The sequence below is a fragment of the Zonotrichia leucophrys genome, chromosome 3, assembly GCF_028769735.1.
Source record: "Zonotrichia leucophrys gambelii isolate GWCS_2022_RI chromosome 3, RI_Zleu_2.0, whole genome shotgun sequence".
In the NCBI taxonomy this organism is placed as follows: domain Eukaryota; kingdom Metazoa; phylum Chordata; class Aves; order Passeriformes; family Passerellidae; genus Zonotrichia; species Zonotrichia leucophrys.
In genome coordinates this window covers 75840617-75863381 of record NC_088172.1, presented here as the reverse complement: position 1 = coordinate 75863381, position 22765 = coordinate 75840617, and the positions used below count along the sequence as shown (strand labels likewise).

Sequence of the window (22765 nt, the reverse complement as noted above, 5' to 3'; positions counted from 1 at the left end):
GACTAGCAGACACTATTTTAATAAACACCAAGAAGGCTTTCTGTCTCAGTCTCCTACTGCCTGCTCATCACTTCTCTCCCTTGTGTTATTCCTCAGGGGCTGAATTTCTCCAGCAGCAAATCAGGTTGCTTATGAGTGGAGTAACCCCCCCCTAATCTCGTAGCACCTCTTTTTCTAGGCCCTTGGGGTGTTGTGGGGTGTGAGCTGTTACCATAGGAATGCACCAGGCAGCCTTTGCTAACCTGTGCTGGATAGCAAACAGAAAACAGACCCTGAGGGCCCTGTTGTTTCCTATACTGTGAATCCCTTTGTGGAAGGCTGGTAAACGTGTGACTGGGCTGTTGGACTGGAAATTGCAAGGATGAGCTCCAAAGTGTCTGTTCCACGCTGTTTGCTGCTGAAGACTGCCATAGCCATGGGAGCAAATGAATACAGTGAGCTCCTGGACTGAACAGCTGACTCCCTGAATATCCCATCACAATCCTTAATCTCTCTGTGCCCAGTTCCTTTACTCATACAGCTGCTGACCAGCCTGCTAGGGGGGCATGAGCATCTGTCCCTTTCCAAAGCCTATAAAAGGCTGAGAGGAAAGGCAGTGATCTGAATCCCTCCAGTCTAAGCACTTGCCCTCCAGAGAGGAGAGGTGATGTGTTTGTTTCCCTTTTCTCCCACCTCCCTTTCTCCAGGTGTGATGCAGGCTCCCCCGAGGTGCCACATACCTCTTTCAGCTGTCTGCCTTTGGAGAGGAGCAGTAGGTTCGGAGCAGGATTTCCTCCCTGGAAGCTGCATCCACTCTTGTCCCAGTGGACCACCATCACTGTGGCCCAGAGCCAACAAAATAATGCACAGTGACACAGTTGTGGCCAGTGTGCTGCTAAACAGTGTCATTTCTGTGCAGCAGGAACAATGTGGAGTTACTGCAACAAGGTGGAGTTACTGCAAATGGACATGGGATGCTGAACTGAACAGAGTTAAAACTCTCTGAATGCTCTGAAGGGAGGAGGAGAGCAGAGGCTGTGTTCTTTGAGGGAACAGGGATTGCCAGCCAAAGTCTTGCTTGAACACTCTTAATTCATCTTTAGGACTCTAGGAGAGCCTTTGGGTCTGGAACAGGCATTGCCATGGGATTGCACTGCTAAGTGAGCCCCACTGAGCTCCCAGGCTGTTGGCCAGTGTGGCTCCAGTTTCAGCTCCCCACTGGTGCTGTGGGGATGCCTCATGCTCTTCCAGCATGTTGAGTCTTTCCATGACACAGAAAAGAGTAAGTATTTCAGGAGAAAATGTGTACATGCTTGTCCTCATGCCTCAGGTTTTTTCTGCTCTCTCTGTTGAACTCCCTCAGCTGCCAGGCACCCGCTGGCTCCAGCAGCAGCAGCCTCTTGCCTTTGACTCGTGCTCAGAGGCTCAGCAAGGGGAGTGTGAAGAGAACACAAAGGGGAGCAAAGCTGAGGAGTCTTCCCATTTCCCAAGAGTACTTTGATCAAGGTGCCAGGACCAAGTAGTGAAGTGTATCTCTATGACCTTTTGCAGCCCCTGTCAGGCTCTTCACAGCCCTCAGTGTGGCGCTGGCTAAGCTGCCGAGCCATGTCTCAGCAGGTGACAGCTGCTCCTGCTGCCTGCCTCACTCCTTCTGTCTGTCTGTAACGGGATCTCCTTCTACACATCGGTGCCTTTTCACTGTGACGAGCAGAGCTTGCAGTGTAAAGTCAAGCAGCTTGATGTGAAGCTTGGGCTCAGTGCTTAGGTGGAAATTGTAGCTCTGTGTACACATAATGCCTTTTGCATTCTGCCCAGGAGCAATACAGTAGCGATAAAACATCCCTTAGGTGGCAATTCTCATGACGTTAGTCCCTAACCTGCCTGGAAACATCCTGATCTGCAATGCTTCTGGCCCAAGGTAATTTAGCAGAAGCTTGTGATTGCACTGAGCTCCAAGCACATCCAAGCTTTGCTCAGTGAAGCAGTGTTTGTGGAATCTGAAACTTCATTATCTTGGGGCTTGCTGGATTTTTATCTGAAGTTATGTGGGCAGGAAATCTTGCAGGTCCGGGCATGTGGGATCACAAAATCAATTTGTCCGTCTATTAAATAGGTGTAATTCCCATCAACTGCAGTGACAGTTGCCATTTTCCAGCAGAAGGTGGAATTGTATCCATGCGTATTTGACACAGAAAACCCATCCTGGGCTTCCACTGGGCCTTTTTCCAAGGTCAGTGCACTTTCCAAGTGTCTGTGACTCAGTCTGCCGTGGGCAGTGTCTCCCACCACCCTGCTTTACCATTAAGTGTGACAGGATGGAGACTAAAGACTATTGCCAATTTCTTTTGTTCCTTTGTTTGTACATGGGTTTTAAGTGTTAAGTGTTTTGGTTTCTGACAGTTTCCATTCTGTGAAGGCTTTTTTGAGGTTTTATGGATTTTTTAAAAATTATATTAAGCATTGAAACTGTTGAAATTATTTCCTCCTGGCAGACCTCACTATCCCCCCCAAGCTAGCTCCAATCCCACTAGCAATGTTATCAAAGCTTTGTGACTGCTACTGAATAGCAGAGATGGTGGTGGTGTCCTGCCTGTCCCCTTGTAATCCTCCTAGTAGAGGACTAATCTTCAAGCCCACGTTGGCATGGCCCTTGCAGTGCCTGTAGCTTGTGATATCCACTTATTTCCATGGGCTTAAACACTTGGTGCTGGTTTGTCTGTGTGTGCACACCTTGCTGTAGTAAAGCATGGGCATGAATTTCTTTGCAGATCAATCAGCCTAAATGCTCAATCAGCCCAGCATTAGCTCTGTCCTTGCTCTTTAAGAGTGGGACAAGGCTGACATTAAAGGAGTGAGTGAGACAGGCACTTGGCCAGGACAGGGAGGGGATGGTGAGGGCTGTGGCCTTGCTGCTCTCTTTGTGCCTGTCAAAGCTCTCAAAGTTAGGGCTGGCAGTGGGAAGAACCTCTTCAGGGGAACAGGAGAAGTGAGCTTTGCCCTCCATGGTCTTCTGTGCTCTCCAGCTTGTTCCTGCCATGTCTGCAACAGGAACAGCGAAGGCTTCGTCAGAGCTGCATTTCTGGGTAGGCTGAAGCAGAAGGGGACCAGCCTTGTTTTTACTTGTTCACAGATACTTGTAATGTTGGAGGTGGAAAAGGAGCAGTCTGGCACTGCTGACAGCTTTTCCCAAGCACTGTTTTAGCTATGACCTGTCCCATCTGTGGACTTCATGTGAGCTGCAGGCAGCTGTGCAATGTTTCAGACCTGTGTGGGAGTCTGCTCTTTAAAACAGGCCGGGTTTGGCTTGGGTCCTTCTCACAATTTGTAACATACCAGGAAAGCTTCAAAGTAGCCATGTGCCAGAGCTAACGAGAGTGAAATCTTTCCTGCTTGGTAATGCACACTTTTCTGGTCTCCTCTGACTGTGCCTCAGGACTGCTAGGACCTGTACCAACATTGCTTTGGGGATTTGGGCTTTGAGCAAGCCTTTTGCCACCAAGACCTCAGCCGGGGCACAAGCCCGGGCCAGTGCCACTGTCCTGTGCCAGGGATCCAGAGCTGTGCAGCTGGCACCTGGCCTTAGGAAACCTGCTGTTCTTGCATGGGTGCTTTGTGAAAAGTCTTGTGGTGGCACATACAGAATATTCTGAAAAGCGTTTGGCTGCAGTTGGTTGTTAGTGTGTATTTGATTTATTGAAGATTTGGTGGAGGATTTCAGAAATAGTGAAGTTCAAGGACTGAAAATCTGCCCATTCCCAAAGCTGAGGTCAGCTGTGCAATGTGAGACATGGTGTCCTTTGTAGCATAGTGTCACAATGTAATCAACAGCTACTTTTGGTGTAAAGCCAGTGCATTTTTCCTAACCTCAAAACTGCTTCTTAAAGAGCATTGCTAGTGTGAACAAAATCAAATGTATGCCTGCACCACTCTGGAAAGGAATAGAACACCAAGTTGCAATTTGTTTGTGTTCATGAAAAACCAGAATCACTTTTTTTTTCCTATTTCCCATGAGTCATGGCCAAATTCCAACTTAGGTTATTATATTCTGTTCCCTAATTCCCTCTGAAGCTTCAAATCAGTTTAGATTGCTTTTCCCTTTCTAGCCTGAGCAATTAGATAATGTTCCTGAGCCCTGTTAACCAGCTGTGCTCCACCTCAGAGGAAGCTGTGCTTTGTTTCTCATGAGAGCAGCCCCTCTTCCCCAACCTGTGTACATATGAAGTCCTTTTGATATGACAAATTATAGGAAAATACGAGGCAAAGTGACCACTTCTCACAGCTGGGGTGTCAGGCATCTCCACAAGCTGCAGAAGGTGCTGAATTCTCTCACGGCTCTGCAGCATGCACCAGCTGCCCTGGATGGTTTTGATCAGAGTAACTGATGGGGAAGTGGGGGATGTTTCTGGGGTGGAAATGGTAATTTGGGGTGACAGGTGCAGAGGAGACAAGAGTTAAAAGCAGCATTGAAGGGGAGTGCAGTGCTCATGACATGGGGAATGATGAGCTGCAATATGGGAAGGGGGAGGTGCTTGAGGCAGTTCTTCCTAATGGCTCCACACTGCATATATGCATCTAATTTTCCTTGTTGCACGTTCCAGCAGAGCAGCTGGTGATGCTAATCCTTTGCCCTTATTGCTCATGTGTAGCAAGGATTAGGAGAGCTTCCTGCAATGAAGCACACCCCCTCCAACTTCTCCCCTGTAAAACCAAAGATGGTGAAGGGACATTTGGCTGGATCCTTTGCACGGGGCAGGGAGAGGAGGTGTGTTGCACTGCTCTGAAGCACCACATGCTTTGGATTCCTTTTGAGCTCAAGTGAGTCAGTGCAAGTGGCTTCTCAGGATTTAGAAGGGAGTAATGAGGGAAGTCCCACAGGTGAGGAGGGGTGTTTGTTCAGTTTCTCATGCTCCCACCCCATCCCAGGGACTCCTGTGTGGCCGTTGTCATTCTTGCTGTGGTGCAGTTTGCTTCCCATCACCACTTGGTGGGAAGAGAAGGGATGTGTGTCTTGCTTGCTGTGGTGGTGTATCAGGCACTACCAAGGTTATTACTTGGTATTGCACCTATTGCTCTAATACCTGATGTGAGCTCAGATCCCTTGCTGTGTGCCTTCAGGAGATAAGCTGAAAAGGTGTCACGTCTCCTATAGACAGGGCTTTGGATGCTGTTGTTCCAGCCTCTCTCAATCCTCCCTCTGTAGGGACAAACTGGGGCTGAATGCAAGAACAAGTTCCTGATGCAAACATAAAAGCAGCTGTGGAGATGCTTCTCTGGGGACATTTTAGAGCTTGGTCAGGCTGATCACTGTGGAGCAGACTGTAGGGAAGGCTTGCAGATGACCTGGCAGTATGGTGGGGCTCTGTCTGAGATATGTGTGGTTCCTTGAACTCTTTCTGTAGCTCCTCTGAGTTTTACTGTTTGCTGTGGAAAGCGTTGACATATCTCTATACACATATTCAGGGGAAAACCAGTATTGCTTTTATTCCTTTGGCATTAACCAAAGAGAATTGGCACCAGAAGCCCGTGGCATGTGGGCAAATGCAGTAAATAAGACTGAAGCCTGATGAACAGTTGCACAAAAAAAGTCTGCAGTGCTTGGACATCCTGTTGATTTTGGAGTCTGCCAGGGAGCTACTGTTGCAAGCTGTGTGTGTAAAGGCAGGGTAGCCCATATAATTTTATACAGTATACAAATAGTACACGTACAGGATATAAATAGTACCTATCTCCTCCCAAATACAGGGATGTGTGGTGTGAGCTCAGTCGCATGAAACATCTGGAGGGCTGTTTGCATGTATGGACGCTGGAGTGAGGTGCTCTGGCTGCATCTGCTGTGCTGGGGAGAAAGCTGGTACTTAAGGGGTTAAAGCAATTGCCAGCAGTTTTCCTTCTCTGGTGGTAATTGTTCTTCAAGAGACTTTCCAGATGCTTCTCCATCTATGTGCACTTGGGAGTAGCTGTACTGCAAAGCACTTCAGCAGCCACCTTTCTCATGCTGAAGAAATTTGAAGCTGGTATGTATTTTTGCAGAGCCATTGAGCTGGTGGCACTTGATGCATAGGACTGTTAGCTGCTGGTGCTGCACAGCCTCAGGAGGGAAATTTCTCTACACCTCCAAGCTAGTGACTGGAGACGAGAATTTTGGGTGTATGGGAGGGGGACCCTGTGGCTTTACAGCTTTCTTTCAGCTTTCTCCTAGGTCTCTGAGCATATCTCTGAGCATATCTCACCTGGTTGCTGTCTACCCCAGCAGCAGTTCCTCTGTAAAAGTTGTAGGGTCAGATGCTGCTTTAGATGTGTTTGGTATTTCTCACTGCATTGAAAGTGTTTCTGCGGTGCTCAAGAGTTCTGGTTACCCAAACTCAGCCTGAAGTTGAATGGTTATCACCAGACGCAAGAAAATACTTGGCAGTGTCTTGGAGACGGATGATTTTGGGCTTAATTAATGGAGAGCATTCTGTCCCCACATGCATCTGTCTCTGCTTCCTCATCTTTCCTATCGGTATCAGCTTAGGTTTGTTTTTAATTATTTTTTTTAAGTGTTGCACAGAGCAGTAAAACCCACATCAGATTACTGAGGATATTAATCCTTCACACTTCTCTAGCACATTACATTTCATCCGATAACAGAGATTTGCTTTACAAACATTAATTACAAAGCTTCATAACCCCCTTGTGAGGAAGGTAATAACCACAATAAGACTTAGCATTTATATGATTTTTGCATCTTCAAAAAGTTGCATAAACACTAAGCCTTAAAGTACCCTGCATTACACGGTAGTGCAATCATTCAAATAATGCGTGGTGAGACAAAGATGCACCAAAAAGGGGAGAACCTGCTTGCCCAGGGTCACACATCAAGGCAATTACTAAGTACTCATTGTGGATTATTCTTGGTTTGGGGGTTGTTTTCTCTCTGTCTTCCTTGGTGTCATGGCTGAGCAGGGATATATGAAGGTGGTAGACGGTGAAGACCATAATCTGAAGACCATTAGGTCCGTGGAAATGAGCAAAAATACAGGATGCCATGTCTCCGGGATGGAGTTGGGGTAGTTTGAGATTAATAGGGTCCTGAAGAGTTCATATCAGTGCTTGATGGTGACTGCTGGTTTGGAACATTGCTGCTGCAAATGAAATCTTTGAAGGGCATTGAGCAGCTCCCCAGCTACCTCAGATGACTTTGTGCCTCCTCTGTGGCAAGCATTAACACAGAAAGCACATAGCTGATAACAGCCTGTTGTTCCCCACGTGTTCTAGGATATGATCAAAGAGGGAGTGAAGTCTGGAGGCGTGGTGGTTGTAAGAGACGACAACAAGCCACAAGAGTGGCTCATTTTTGGGTGTTCGGCAGCATGCATGCTTGTTGGCCTGTGGAAGGAGCAGAAGTCCTGGTTGTACCCTCTGCAGGAGCAAGACATGACTTGTTTTTTTTTCTGTCCCAGTCAGTTTCCTAAGTTTGTCCAGGTTAACTTCTGTCCCTCCAGATGAGGATTAGCAAAAGTGGTTTGCAAGACTCAAAATGGTTCTTGGTCGTTTCCCCAAAATTTATACCAAGCAAACTTTCATCACGTGGGGCTTTGAAGTGCCCCAAGACAGGTGTGCTGCCCATCCCAGTGATACCAGCTGGTGGTGCCTTGCTGGTTGGTGACATGTCCTGTGGGACAAACTCTGGGATTTAGCTTCACAGTCCCTGTCAGCCATGTGGACTGCTGGAGAGCTGTGCTCCTCTGGGGCACAACCACATCCAGAGTCTTTACCCTCAGTGCAAAATTGGAGTAGACTGATACTGGGGCCAAAACTAGAGTTTAGAAACTAAACCAATTCTTTGCCTGATGGGCAGCACCCAAAAAAGGATTTGCTCATCTAGAGGATGGAAATTCTAGTAAATTCACATTGTCAGAAGCTGTGCATCCTTCCCTCTGCAGACATTTAGTCTTTTAAATGGGAAGCCCACTCCCTAGTTTTTTGTTCATTTGTCCCAGGGTGTTCTGCAGTAGGCTGGGTTGGTTGAGGTCTTCTAAGAAAGGAGGCTGGTTGCAAGACTTTGTTCTCTGTGTGGGTTTGCTTTTCTCCTTCAGAGACCAAGGGGTCCATTTCGTTCTCCAAGGGATGGACTGCTCTCTGTCCACATGCAGCTGAAGGACCAGGAGTGTTTTAAATAAGGTGAAATTTCTTACTAATATCAAGAGAACATCAAGTGGAGCTGAAGATGTGTGATTTCAAAATATACTGAGGTCTTAGCCTGCCCTTGGCCTCACCTAAATAGGCCAAAGCTTTTTCCCTTGCAGAAGAGAGCTTGAGAACAGAAGTCTTTAAAGAGCTTTCCTCTTCAGAGATGCTTCAGCTTTGAGGCTGGTGCCTGTCAGCATTTTAGTCTCTCATAGCTTTATTTCCTTCGTGTCAAAGATCATCTTACTTCTCTTGCAAAGCTGTCAGCCAGACCCTGCCTGCTTTGATACGGCTGCATTAGTCCCCGAGTCCCCTGTTGAACAAGCTGCTCGACAATGTTTGCACAAATGCATGATCTTGGGTAGAGAATTAATCCCTGTTCTTACCCCCTGTGCAGTCAGCCAGCTGAGAAATTATTTTAAACACTATCCCATGTGGATTAGTGCTTTCCCAATTTCCTCTGCAAGTTGCTGGTGTTTCAGACGATCTTTTGACTCTGCACAGATGCCGAGTAATAAATTCATAACCTTGCTTTGTGGAACTTTTGCTCCTAAGTTCATTGCTGTTGGTCTCTCACTGGGGAACAGCCAAGCCTTCAACAGCCTGCCTGTATTTCAGTTGTAATCAGATTTTTTTTTTTCTTTTGCAAAACACTTTGCTAATCTGTTTTCATTTTTCCTTTTTTCCCCCTCTTCTTCCCCCAGTCTGATTGTCTGAGCTGCTGCAGCTGTTTGTCAGAATGAACTCCATCAGTATAGCCAGGATGTGGCATTGCCAGAGTTACCCTTATTTTGCAGGGTTTGGGGGATGTTCCTGAGGCCAACATCTGGCACTTGTGCTTGAAGAGAGCTCTTTATAGTCACAACCCAAAGTTCATCCCATTTGAGATTAACTTCCAGTAGTGTGTTAGTTAATCACAGTAGTTCCAGTTAATTAATCACATGTACATCCAGAGTGTGGCCCCATCTCACTGGGAATAGCTGCAGGTGGAAGGGAGACTACTGTTATGATCCCACTTCTCACATGGAAATAGTGCTATGATACACCAAAATAATGTTAACTTCTGATTATTAAAAGATGCCTCTGCCCAAATTAAGTTGCAAACGAGACTATATGCCAAAGTCAATAGTACAGATTTTATTTAACAGTGAATGTGAGGTAGAAAGAGATACAGGAAGGGGCAGGGGGAGGGAGGGTGTTAGAGAGATATCGACACAGTGTAGTCACCACCACATGAGTTCCTGCTGGTCTTTTCTGTGCTGGGAGTCCCCAGGTTGTAGATGTACCACTTCTGTGCAGTCCAGGTCACAGATATCCAAGAGATGTATGTGCCACTCCCACAACTTGGGATGGCATGTCTGTAAGCAGCTGCTTCCTTTCCTCACAGTTTGCCATGATGGGAATTTTTGTCTGGACAGGCTACCCAGATCCACCTTACCAGGCCTGGCATCTTCCTGTGTTGGCATCTGCACTCTCACCCCAGTATGCATGGTGGAATTTCGTTCATTGTGCCAATTCCAAACCTTTCACATCCATGGGGGCCTGAAATTACCACCCTCCTGTTTCCTGTTAGCCAGTTGTGGTGGTTTATCCTCAGGAAACTTCCTTCTTTGACAGTGCTCTGAGTCAAGTTAACTGCATTCTTTGAGTCCTGGCAAGTACACAGGGCCAGAAGTGGCAGCTCAGAACTGAAGAGGCTGCAAGTGAACTTGTGTTTTATCACCTCTGAAAACACCTGGAAATGCCACTTGTCCACTGGGTATTTGCTCCCTTATCACCTCCTAAGCCTCCTGAGCAACAATAAATGGAAAATTGGAGTAAGGAGTGCCTGCCCAGGAGAGGCAGTGAGCCAGATGTGCTGCACAGCTGGAGAGGAGTAGATGGATATTCTGTTAAAGGGAAACAATGCAAACTGTTGTTACCGTGTCAAGAGTATTTCAGTGCACGAGCTGCATGTGGTGGATGTGGAGTGACGGAAAATGCTCCCTGTGCAGAGCCTTACCGAACCAAGGGGTGGCTCCCCATGTTCTGCCAAAGCGATGGGCAGGGGGTAACCAGAGCCTAAGAGGGCTGTAAAAGACCTTCTTCTAGATTTTGTGTGCAGTTCCTGCAGCTGAATTTCACCACCTCAAAGTCAATGCTAAAAGTATGACGGGGTGGGTCTCAGATGTGCAGCGCTGCCCTCTCCTGTGTGCAGGGGGATGCTGGGTGTGAACAAGGCTCTGTGTGTCTTGCACACCCCTGTCACTTCTGGACAGAAGGACCAGTGCTCTTCCCTCTCCCATGGTCCTGAAGTCCTTGGGTGCCTTTGTATGTCAGGACACCATTTGACATGATGTCCTGCCTGGCAGCTTCAGAACAGTGGCTCCGTGTTTTGTGGAAATGCCCCTAGCAGATGTGGTAGTAAGGATAAACTCAATTTTGCACATAAACTGTGAATTTGATATTTTTGTTATGTGTGAAAATGCAGCTTTCCCTCTACAGATTTTCAATGCGTAGTCCTCTGTCAAAGAATGAGTTTGCACAGAATTTGCAAGTCAATATATTAATTGACTTGAATTAAGATTAATTTTTTTTAAGTATCCTCAGTAAGGAATTTAGTGTTTGTCAGTCTGTTTCTTTGTCTGGAATTAATAATGTAATAACACAGGCTCTTCAAACATGGCATATAATTAGAATTCATTGAAATCTTATGTCTAGGCTAAATTTGAAGAAAATAGGTTTTAATTAAGCTAAGTTATTAACAGTTTCTATATCTAATTATTGTGACTATGTGGTTCTCCTCTGGGTTAGGTGGGAAATCATTATCCCAAACTCAAACCAATTGAGGACTTCAAGTGAGCACTAATTCAGAGAGGAGGTATGCACAGTTAAAACATTCCAAATAATAACAAGTCTTTTCAGTGATGGTGATTCACACCAGCAACATTATGACTAAGATGTATTACTGCCATCGGCTCCAGCTGAGATGGCACTGAGGTTTAAAGATACCATGTATTTTCCCTCTTATTCTGAACCTTTGGCATAATGAGCAGAAGAGAAATGAGTGCTCCCTTACCCTGCTATATATGGGATTTTTTTTTTACCAGACTAATATTCAATTAATTTTTTGAATAAGCTATTCCTGCCCCAGGGAATAATTGCAAGATTTCTCTGCTGTTTGTAACTCTTCAAATAGCTTTGTGCACTGCTACCTTTTAGCTCTGTTTTCACCTGGACACAGGTCTTGCAATAATGTATCAGAAGGCTTCTGCATCCACATCTACAACATTTCACATGGGTCCTGGCGCTTCTTATGGGGAAGGATTTTCATTCTACCCTCTGCCCCTCCTTCCACTCCCCTCTGTCTTTACTGGGAGAAGAGGAGAAGGCAGAGAAAACAAGGAGTTGACAGAGATGAATATGCCCTATGAAGCAAAGCTTCTGGAAATGGTTCTGTGGGTTAGTTACCTTCCTGGTGAGAGTAGGAGACTTGTACAAAATTTCTGTTGAACTATTCTTTTCCATCCCTAGAAAAATGCCAAGGAACTTGGACAAGAGTATTTTAAATGGTGTCTATCTAGCACTCCTTTGTTGCCTATTTTGTTACAGCTAATTAAAAGAGAAAAGCCTTTTAATATTTAAGCACCATTAACTCAGCTGAATTATTAAATGTCAATTTGCATTATGTGCATAAAAGGATCAATAAACAAAGAGAATAAAGCAATGGAGGTGGCTGGGGCTAGAGAGATGTCAGCTCCTCTTATCGGAACCAGAGGGAATTGCTCGCCTGTCTGCCAGTTTGTGGTTGTTAATTATTGGTTCTCCAGAGGGGAAGTACCGGGGACTTTCTAGGACTCTGCTCACCAAAGGCACTGCAGGGACGTAAAAGATGCTGTCAAGATAAAACATTACTTGGCTTGATTTCCAGGGGTGTCACTCAGCCTCTGTTCCCTCGGTTCTGTTGACAATTTGCTGGCATTTGCTTTTGATGCTCTCTCCCTTTCTTTCGGGTGGAGCTTGGCCTTTGCATTGTAGACTGGAATTAGGTATGGATTGATCCCTGGCTGTGCTTAGGCTCCTGCCCAAGGATGGCAGAGGGCAATAGCAGCCCTTCCCCGCTTAACAGCACTGCCTGGGGGATAAAAGCTTGGGTGTGTTGTGAGAGCCTGCACTGGAACTCATTCAAGCACACAGGCTTCTCCCCAGTGAGGGGCTGTGTCACAAGCAGCCTCCATGCATCATCAGCAGCCTCTCCAATCCTTGATCTTGCTGGGAGCAGATGGGTACCCAGCAGAGGGGTGCCAAGTCTCTGTGGTGCCTGTGGTGCTGGGCATCTTTGCCAGTGAGTGGCTGTGCCGGGGTCGGTGCCATGGCTGCCTGTCCTGTCCCACCGAGTGGCTTGGAGCCGAGAGCAGACCTTGTGATTTGATCCCCTGGGAGGTGACTTTGCTGCAGGGGACCTGGGGTGTGTGTGGGATGGGCACCACTGTTCCTAGAGCTTTGGAGAGAGACAAGTCCCTGCTTCCCACCAATTTTCAGTAGTAAAATTGGGCTTTAGGCAGCGGAATTAAGGGGGTAGCGTTTGTACTTCCATCTCTTTCTATATTTTGTTCTAAAATGGCTTTCAGTGGAATTTTATTCCAGTGGCTTTTTCTTGTGCCTCTTGCCACTCTCTCCTACTCTCATTCCCCTGTCCCCCCCTCCTGCCCTCTGTTTCACAGTTGAAATAGCCTTTTCCTTTCCATGGAAGATGGGGATAGCAGAAGGTAAACATGGACATTTGTTGAATCTTTCCTCTCCTATGTGAAGGGAATGTTTGCACTGCCATCATGGCATGATTGCCCTCACATCCCCAGCTCTCTCTGAGCTGTGTGGATGGGGCTCTGGAAGCAGTGGAGCTGTGACAGGTGAGGATTTAACATTGATTCAGTGCTTGAGTATTTACCCAGCTTCACAAACCTGGGATTTGTGGTCTGCACAGAGCTCTGTGCCTCTGCAGAAACTTTCCTGGCAGTGGTGGGTCTGCTTTGGTCACGTACAAAGAGAGGTCTTTGGGAGAGTTGGGGCACCAGGTAGTCAGTGCCTTGCTTTGCTGCCCGTGTCTGCTCCTCTCTGGGGTGAGCAGCCCTGAGTGTACATCATCCCCTTTGCTCTCCACATAGAGAGAAGTCCTCTCCTCTGAGAACTCTCCTCTGCCAGTCTTCCTCCTGCCCACCCACCTCCAGTTTCCACTTCAGCCCCGAAGAATTTGCACCTCAGGGTTTAGCATTTTGAACAGCATCAGCTGGTGTTGGGTGGAAATGATCCTATTCTTACACAATTTCTGATAGTGTACTTTGATTGCATACTGGTTTGGTTTTTCTTCTATTTCTTCTGTTATGTTTGGGGTCTTTCTAGTATACCTGGAGCTTGAATTTGTTTCTCTTCCTGTGTTTCCAGAGTGGGTTTTAGGATGAGGGTGTGACTCTGGCAGAGTCATCGCCAGCAGAGTCTGGAGCATTCTCCCTGTGTCCCACTAGATGGGGAATGCAGTTTGAAGCCACTACCTCTGCTTTGCCTTATTTTTCATGCTTCAGAACCAACAGCTGTCATCTGATTTTTTTTCTGGTTTTGATATGAAAGGGATCCTGTAGTTATTCATTGATTTGAGTTCATGCACCTTTGCTTCTAATCTAGTTGACAGATGATTAGCAAATTGACTTTTTTTTCCCTGTTTTGAAGGACTGTCTGTGTTGTGCTCTCCTTTTATGTCCTATGTCAAATGATCCAGCTATGAAACAACAGATGAGTTTCAAAGTACTCTGGTTTAAAGATCTGTGCACATGGACCTCTTTGTTGAAGAGTTTTGTTGTACCAAAGGAGTTCAAAGTATAAAAAGGGAGAAAACGCAGAAGAAGCAGCACCAGTGGTGCTTCAGAAATGAGCTGATCTTGAATTCAGGGGAGAGAGGGTAAAGCCCTTGGGACCATTCAAACAAAGCCCATTTGCCTGCACAAGTTATTAGCAGCAGATGGTGGGGACATCATCTGTTGGACATTGCTACCAGTGCTGGCAAGCTGCAGCCTGGCTCTGAAAGGCATTTTTCCTGTCTGAGTGGGGATATGCAGCTTCAGTGGCTCTTGCCTGCTGTGACAGAGAGGCAGAAAAGGGGGAGCAGAAGTGTGAGTTGCATCTCTATCTGAGCTAGCCTTGGCTCTCTGGTGAGCCAGCTACTTGGGTATGGGTGCCGTGAAAGCTAAAACCAAAGGCCAGAGGGTCTGCATTCCTTCTGGATGCCTGTAGTGTTCATTGCCCATCAGAGAGTGATGGGTACGTGGAGCAGCTGGAGATTGGCTCAGGGAACTGGAGATCTAGTGTGAGCTCACATAAAGGAGACAAATGATCAACCTACCAAGGAGCCTGGTGCTCAGCTGTCCTGCAGTACTCACCTGTTCCTGCAGCACAGGTGTCAGATAAACAAGTGTCTGTGCTACCCATGTCCAGCTGAGTTCCCCTCTTTGTAGCCCTTTTTTCTCTGACTGGACTGTTTCATTTTTGGGCATTTTACCAGCTGACAAACAAGTCATTCTGTTAGTGGTCTACATCTCCAAAATTAGAGGATTTCTCCCCCAGGCTGCTTGCCTGAGTTGTGTTTTTCCCTAAAATGAATGCTCAGGAGATTTAAGTGGCAACCAGAAATGAAATGTGCAATATTTTGAGCAATCAGCTTGGCAGCATCACCTTACCCAGTGTGGCTCTGTGGCTCATTGGGTTTTGCACCAGGATTTAGAGATACACGTCAGGCTCTGTAGCTGGCACAGCAGGAACTGGGTTGGGAGAGATGATAAACTCTCTTTTAGGGCCATTATGAGACAGGCATGCTTTTTTCATTTCCCAACCAAAGCTGGAATCTTCCAGGACAGTGTTGCTGAGGTGCAGGCTCTGACTGCCGCTCTATCTGGAGCCCCTAAAGATTGAAGACAAGCTACTTCATATTGCTGGCATTGAATTGTCCACAGAAATTCCACTCAGGCATAAGAGTTGGGCAGCAATGTAGAGTTTATGCAGCCGTAATGCTCTGTGTGTGTAACCTCTGTCACTTGGTTCTTATCAAACAAAGCTGCTGATCAGTTTTGCTCTTCTACTTAGCACTCTTGCAGTTAGGTGGACCTATTTTTTAGAACATAAGGAAAATAAGAATATTTTGGGAACATGTAGGAAAGCTAGTGAGCTGCTGCAGGCAGTGGAGTTGGGGATTGAGGTGATCAGTGATGATCTGGTAACTGATACTTTAGTAAAGCCCATAATCCTGTTTAAAGTTGAACAATGGTCTCAGGAGCAGGTGTTGCAGTCACTGGGGGGTGTACCTGCTATTCATGACATCTCACATGATTTTGTTGCTGGCATTTTTCTAAAATAAAATTACAGAGATGCTTCAAGGAAGTGACATTGATTAAGCAAAAAGTTATTTTAAGGCTGTGGAAATCATCTAGCTGAGCTTTACAAAAAGAAACTTGGTTTCTGGAGATGCAATCAGACAGAGATGTGAAGACATAGTCTTGGTCTCTTCCAAGTGAAAAAAATCCCATGCTATTTCAAGTAGCCAAGTTTTGTGTTCTGTGATTACTTTCCACACTTCTGTCATTTCTCTGTGCACTTCTCATTGAATTTTTTTTTTTCTTCTTGCTCAAGAGTAGCTGTGAAGTGTTGTGTGGGGTTAGACATGGTTCTTTGCATATCTTGTGAGTGGATGTGGGTTTTTTGTGGGTGAATTTATGTTTTTTATCATGATCAGTGTACAAACACCAAAGGAGTCAGTCACATTTTGCTACTGAAATATGGTGTGTTTCCTGTGGCAAGTTTAGGCTGGGTGTACAGTAAGCAGATTTTTCTTCTTTTTTTGAGCATATTGTGGTTTGGGCTGCGGTGAAAACACTGGGGTGTGAGAGGCAAGGAGCTTCAGTGGAGATCTGCCTTGTCTGGGGTTGTACCCCTTACTTTCAGTAGGCAGGGAGGGCTTCCTGATGTCTTTTGGTTTTGTGCTGTGGTAGCACAGAGCTGCCCAGGCAGCACATGACATTGGAAGAGTCAACAGGAGGAGCTTGGACACGACAGAAGTCCAAGGAGTGTGAGGAGACCCAAGACTGTGGATGTGCTTTGATCCTCTGCTGTCCCTGGGCCTTCTGCATTGCCTCTCTCTGTGCTCGGGACCAGCCTGGCCTTGTGTTAAAAGCTGGCGTTTAATCAGACTGAACTGTACAAAGCTTCCCCTGGGGAAAGTTCCCTCAGGGACTGGGCTCCCTTGCACTTCACTGGGCAAAGAGGCTGTGAGGGGCTGGGGTGAGGAGAAGGAGGCCCCTGAGGAAGTGCCAGGGAATGTGTTTGGAAGATGGTGGTGGCCCTTGGTTTGGAAAGTGGGCTCTCCTGGCCAGGCTGCACAAAGACATCCAACGCTGAGCTCGATTACACCCACCCACTGCTGCCTCCTCTGCCTCTGCTCTTGTGCTGGTCCTGACTGCTGACTGATGGCCATGGCTGGTTTTTCTTCAGCCATTAATACAATATTGATCCACAGCCCTGCTGACAGTGTTAATGGACACTGATTGTGTATTATTATTTCCATAATTGTCCTCAAGCTGGAGTGAATTCTCCTTTTCAAATGGCCCATCAATATCATGCCCGTCATTGTGGGCTGGATCTGGCCTGGTTAATTTGTTTTGTCTAAAGTTTCAGCAAAGCCTGTGGTCTTCATCCCTAGTGGAGCAATCAATGAGACCAACGAAGCAGTGCTGGGGCACACATCAAGGCAGTTTCCATCCCTTCCCGGAGCAGGGTGTTTGGTTTGGCTGTCAGGATGCTGCCCCTGCAGACCTTTCCCATTGTATGAGACCTTCCTTGCTGCTGCCAAGTGTTGCCAGCTCATCTCTTCCCTTTAGGCATGTGCTGGCTTTGCTTTGTGCTCTGCTGAGAGGACATGACCCCTTGCTCATAGCTCTCCATGTCTGTGTGCCCCTGCTCTCCAGGCAGATCCGCCATTGCTGAGCAGAAGGGATAAAACATTACCTCCAGCAGTGACTTCCAGGCCTGAGCTGCCCCCTGGGTGCTGTGCCATGGTCTGGGACTAACAGTGCTGCAGGGCAGTTCCTGGAGAGGCAGTCACTGACAGTGTCTCTTCAGCAAGAAATTCCACATGTGGATTTCCTTAGCGAAATGCTTATTCAACCCCACTGTGGTCTATAAACACCGTGTGTTTTCCCATTTCTGGGAACTCCCTTCAGGATGCATCTGTTACATGCCACTTGCTCGGGATGGGAAAGGTGAGGAAAGGAGACAGACAGGCTCTTGAGTGGTTTGAGGTGCAGATTAGCAACTGATGCTCTCCTCTTTTCAGGGTAACTAAGCAGTGTGATTCTGGGCAGCTTGTGAACAGGAATGGGAAGGACCTGGCTTCTTTGCCTAGGCTATGTGCAGGAGAGGCTGAATGATATCTGCACCAGATGCATGGAAGATCATTTCTTGTCTTGCAAAGCAGAGTGGTAGGTTCAGGCTGAGGAAGAGGAAAGCTCTAGGTGCAGCTTCCCTCTCTCCCCAGTCTGGAGAAGGATGGTAGCAGAGGTGGGTGGATTCAGTGCCCCTGTGCATTCAGCTGCAGGTATTGGCCCAGCAGCTTTGGAGATAAATGCTCTCCCTCCTTGAGGCAGTCACAGGACGTGCAGATGGCAGGGGTAGTGGTGGGACAGAGTCAAGCATGGTGGCTGCTGTTGGAGTGCTGGGAAGGCAGCAGGGAAATGCAGTAGGTGCTGTGCTGGAAAACAGGGGAGGAGCTGCCCCTGTGGGTGCTGACAGTGACTGAGGGAGTGTCAGTGCAGTGTCTGTCACTCACCATCCTTTCTCTGAAGGAGCTCTCATCATTGTCATTTTACTGATGAGATCTGAGGTTCAATAAGATGGATGGATAGACCTGTAAACCAAATACAGATGACTCAGTCCTCTCCAAAAGACCATTTCTCTCTCCTTTTCTACATTTTCATGGTATTTGCAACCTCTAAGCACCAAGAGTCTCATAAAATTTCGAGGTTATGGTAATAATAACATTGTACAGTACACTGCACTGGGAATAAAGTTATTTTATCCACTTCAATTTCCTTTTGTTTTAATGTGTAAATATATCAAGTGAAAGCATAGTAGGAAATCTAGATGCAGAGGCCAAATGCATTACAGGTCAGCCATTCTCTGAGCAAGGGCCTAATGCTGCATGTTCACAGTCTGATTTTTTTCTCCCTTCTAAAGCATCTGACACTCAATATGTGGCTGGCCTAGTTTCTCTAGAGGTCTTTGTATTGAGAACCTTCTCTAAGTTGATCTCTTACCTGAAGGCTGAATAAAAGTGATGATACCTCTGTCCCACAAAATTTCTGGGAACAATCTGTCCCTTCTTCCCCCATAGAGGCCATCAGAGCTCTTCCTTGGACCTCTTCTTTGGAATTGACTGGCCTGAGGTGAAGGATTCTGCCCCAGAAGGACTCAGCAGGGGAGGTTGACTCTGTTCAAGAGAATGGCTGTGGTTACTCCTTCATCTCCAGCCTTTCTTTGTCTTCCTAAGGGCCTTCTGTGGAACTGTTCCTCTGACAGGCATGGTCCTGCCATCCTGTTGTGCTGGCAGTGGGCAAGCTGTCTGCATACTGGAATCCTCCAGGAGACATGGGATGATGTCAAACAATAATGTATTCTTTCTGTTCAAGCACATTGAAAGTGCAATTAATCCTTGCATTCTCTATGCCCCTCTGTAAGACAGCATAAGGTGACTTTCCCAGCCTTTGTGTGCTGTGGCAGGCTGAGCTTGGAACAGAGACCTTCCTGAGTCCATCTTAATGCAGTCCCCAAAGAGCTGGGTTCATTCATTGCTCAGCCCCCACCTACTAATGTCAATTTATAACCAAACCAGAGGCAGTGTCTCAGGCTCCTGTGCCATCTACCTGAGTGCTTTTCTTTCCAAGACAGCCCCAAGCTTTCTCAGTTCCCTTTTGAGAGATGTGGGTTCACATGGGGTTTAAGACATTACAAAATGGTGATTGTTCTGCTGAGGACCTGGTGCTGTTATTGCCAGAGAAATGTTACAGCTGAAGCAGTGGAGGTTCCCTTGATGTCCCTTTCCAATGATTTAGCTGAAAGGTGTTAGGGATGGTGAAACAAGGAAGTTCAGACACCTGCAAACAAAGCCAGGTGTGTGTAGCCTTGCTTGTCAGCTTCATTACAGCTCAGTGTATCCAGGGAGAATTTGGGAGAAGAGGACCAAATGACAAAATAACGACCCATGGCTTATCCCCAGGGCTGTTGTTTTATTGCAGTCTAGTGCCTTACAAGGATTAGTTTAAATAATGTTCCTCTCAAACTCAGGGATATGCCAGCAAATCACACCAAGGTATATTGGCAGAGGATAGTTGCACAAAAGCCTTCTAATCCTGTTCCACTCTACCTAATGATTTTGCTGTGGAAGTTCCCCATGTGGAAGTGCCTCTGGACAAGTGGTAGAAAAGGGTTACACAACACAGTGAAATAGTAAAAGTGGAATAGACAAAGGGAAGAGTGAAAGTTGCAATGCTTACTTTGTATACCATGTGGGATACAGCAGAGCAACTTAAGAGCAACATTTAAATGGGAGATAGAACTGCAGATAAATATTCCGATTGTCCATGGGGTGTCTGGAAATTAGTTTTTACAGCAAAGTCATGTTTGCAAAGGGAGAATAGAGCCACCAGCTGGCAAATGCAGCCCAGAGACTGTCAAGAGAGGCTACCAGAGCTTTGCTGCTTCAGGGTGCCAGGACCCTGCTGAAATGCAGACAGCACAGTTTGAGGATTGGGGGAATATGCCATAGGATGGGAAGGGACCCCATTAAAAGAGTCTCTCTTTTAATCAGCAGAGATCAGTCAGCATCACAGCCTGTGTCTCAGCCCTCTAAGGAGTGCTCTGCAGTAAACTGGGGCTAAAGGTGTTATGGCAGATCTGCAGAAAACTGATCTGAGGGCTGAAGCAGCACAAGAGGCTGTCATTTGGATTAAGGTGTATTAGCAAAGGTTATGTAGGCTTCTGAATTTCTCCCCTGTGACTGTTGGCTTGAGAAGCATTCATGACGTCTTTTCCTGATAAACCCCTATTTTAATTAATGTATTTACATATCTGCATGGATGTCCACACATGTTTGAGTGTAAGCACATATACAGGTTTGTGCTTTCCTCTGGGTTCAACAGGACTCTCTGCCATCCAGGCAGGGGAAGGTCACTCATCTGCTCAGTTGTATCAGTGTAGTTTTATCAGTCAGTTTTGGCATTCCATGATGCCTCAGTGATGACAGGCATCTTGGGAGGCCTGCAGAAGGAGAAGACAGTAGAGGCTGAGGGATTTGTCCATGTTTGTGCCATTGTATTCTTCAAATGGACATGTTGCTTCTGTTTGTCAGCAATTTGGAGAGTAATAATAATTTTTAAAAAGTGCCACCATGCTGGAAAGATGGAAGAGATGGAAAATGAGGGATGAGCTTGTTGTATGTGCAGTGCTGCTGCCTGGATGTTGGGTGGCCATGGCAGGCAGTAAAGCCCCAGCAGCAAGGGCAGTTTCCCACTAGCCCTGTGTCCACTCTTGTGTCCCTGCAGCTTGGTCAGTGCATTTGGTGACACCAGTTTATAAAGGCTGATCTCAAAGGCGGATCTTTTCCACTGCCTGAGCCCAGCCTGTCCTGCTGCCTGTACTGCTGGTGGATTAAACCAGCAAAAACCTGAGCACTTCTCTTGCCCAGGTGATTTGGTCTAGAGCATTCTGGTCATGCCAAGGGAATGAAAATACTTTTTAAAAAGGCAGTCTTTGAAGCTCAACTAACCTTCAGGAAAAAGTGGGTGCTTGGTTTGGCTTTAACAGGTTGTGCAAAATTCATTCTTGCTTAGGAAGGCTCTCTAAGGCTCATTGCTTTAAGCACTTTGATCATCTCCTCTGTGGTTTGTTCGTTTTTGTTGTATTTCACTAATGGGTGCTAGAGCTGTGACTCCAGAGTCACCTGAAAGCATTCTTGCGAGCTGGGTAAGTATCCCAGGGGACTGTCAGTGAGACACCAGCTCTTAGACATGTTTGTGGGTTTCTCTGTATCTTGAAGTGCAACTGGAGTTTCCCCTTCAAACAAGCGCAGGTGTGCAGCTGGGCTGTGCAGTCACCTTCAGTGCAGCTCAGCCACTTCTCTGATCACACAAATGCTTTGGAGTAGGGAGCCAAAGGCTGTTTGCACAGAATTTCAGAGCTGAGGCTTTTTTCTTTATAAAATCCTGTTCTACTAGAGCTCATCTCTTTCTGCTTCTCATCAGGGCTGTTGGGGGATGTAGATGCTGTTTGGAGTCGTTGGGCATTTTATAACTTTGTTTTGGGAACTTTCTGTCTGTGTACTTTTCCATTGCACTGGTCTTCACCCATTTTCCTGCCTGGACTGGCAGTAATTGGTCTCCATTAGCAGTTGTAGGTGGAGAAATCTCTACAGATTATGGGGTCCTCTGGTCCTGCAGAGGCTGTTTCCTCTGGCTCAGGGCTGAGACAGGCTGCTATTTAATATGGGAAAGACTTGTTTTTCCTGCAGTGCTTGCTATGCCTGTTCTAGGGATATTTGCTAATAGCTATACAGAGCTTCAGGGCCCTTTCTTACTCTGCTCAGTAGTTATCCCAGCCCCCTGCAAGGTAAATCATAGTAATCAGCCTTATTTTAGACAGACATGGAGCAGTTGTGATTTGACCAGGTCCCTGCTATAGCTGCTTGCACATCCTCCTTTCCAGGAGAGACGACAGCAGGAAATTTTTAGTCCTCAACCTATACAGGAGGGTCCGCCCCAAAAAAGTGCCATATTCTGCTTTTCAGTGTCTAGAGCTGCTCATCCCTACAGAACCAATGGTTTTAAAATAGTAGTTGATATCAGTTACTCAGGAAATGGGGAAAATTGCTTAATAGTATATCTCCTAAGAGCTCCATGATTCATTCCCAGAACTTCCTGGCTCTTCCCCTCTGTGACTTATGAGGTGGGGGCAGCCACCCTGGGCAGTGGGCATCAGGAAATGGGCTCTGCTCATTTCCATCTTTACCTCTTCTTTCCTTTCTACAGCCCCTGCTCAGGCCCAAATCATCCATGCTGGGCAAGCATGCGTGGTGAAGGAAGACAACATCAGTGAACGCGTTTACACAATTCGTGAGGGGGACACGCTGGTCCTGCAGTGCCTGGTCACAGGACACCCCCGGCCACAGGTAAGTCTTCAGTCTTGCCTCTCAGCCATGCCGCCCCATGGTAATTGTTTGTAGTCTCCACAGAGAGGAGAACTGTGGGCAGTGAGGTGTCCAGCTTCCTCCGACACATTGGACTTGGGAAGGGATGCCCCATTTTGCAAGCACTTAGCTTGTTAAGCTGTGAAGCATTTAAGCTTGCTTTCATGAAAACAGTCCACAAAGCTTGGCAGAAGCTTACAAAAACCTTCTACTTGTCTTCAGTATGTGAAGTCTCTCCAAAAACCTGAAGCCCAAACTGAAATCTCAAATCTTTAACCCTCTTATACAAAGTAGGAACATCTTGGAAGGTGCTTCCCATATGTGCTAACCTTAGGAGTGGGTCCTTCATGGTCTGTCCATTTC

General features: G+C 46.7%; 1 protein-coding gene across 2 annotated transcripts in view; it reads left to right on the top strand.

The window, feature by feature from the left end:
- MDGA1 (MAM domain containing glycosylphosphatidylinositol anchor 1) overlaps positions 1-22765 on the top strand; it is a 146691-nt gene that overhangs the window by 24155 nt on the left and 99771 nt on the right. For both annotated transcript variants that reach the window (XM_064708889.1, XM_064708890.1), the window contains exon 2: positions 22245-22384. In XM_064708889.1, the coding sequence (XP_064564959.1) occupies positions 22245-22384 (140 nt within the window). The remainder of the gene's footprint in view (positions 1-22244; positions 22385-22765) is intronic.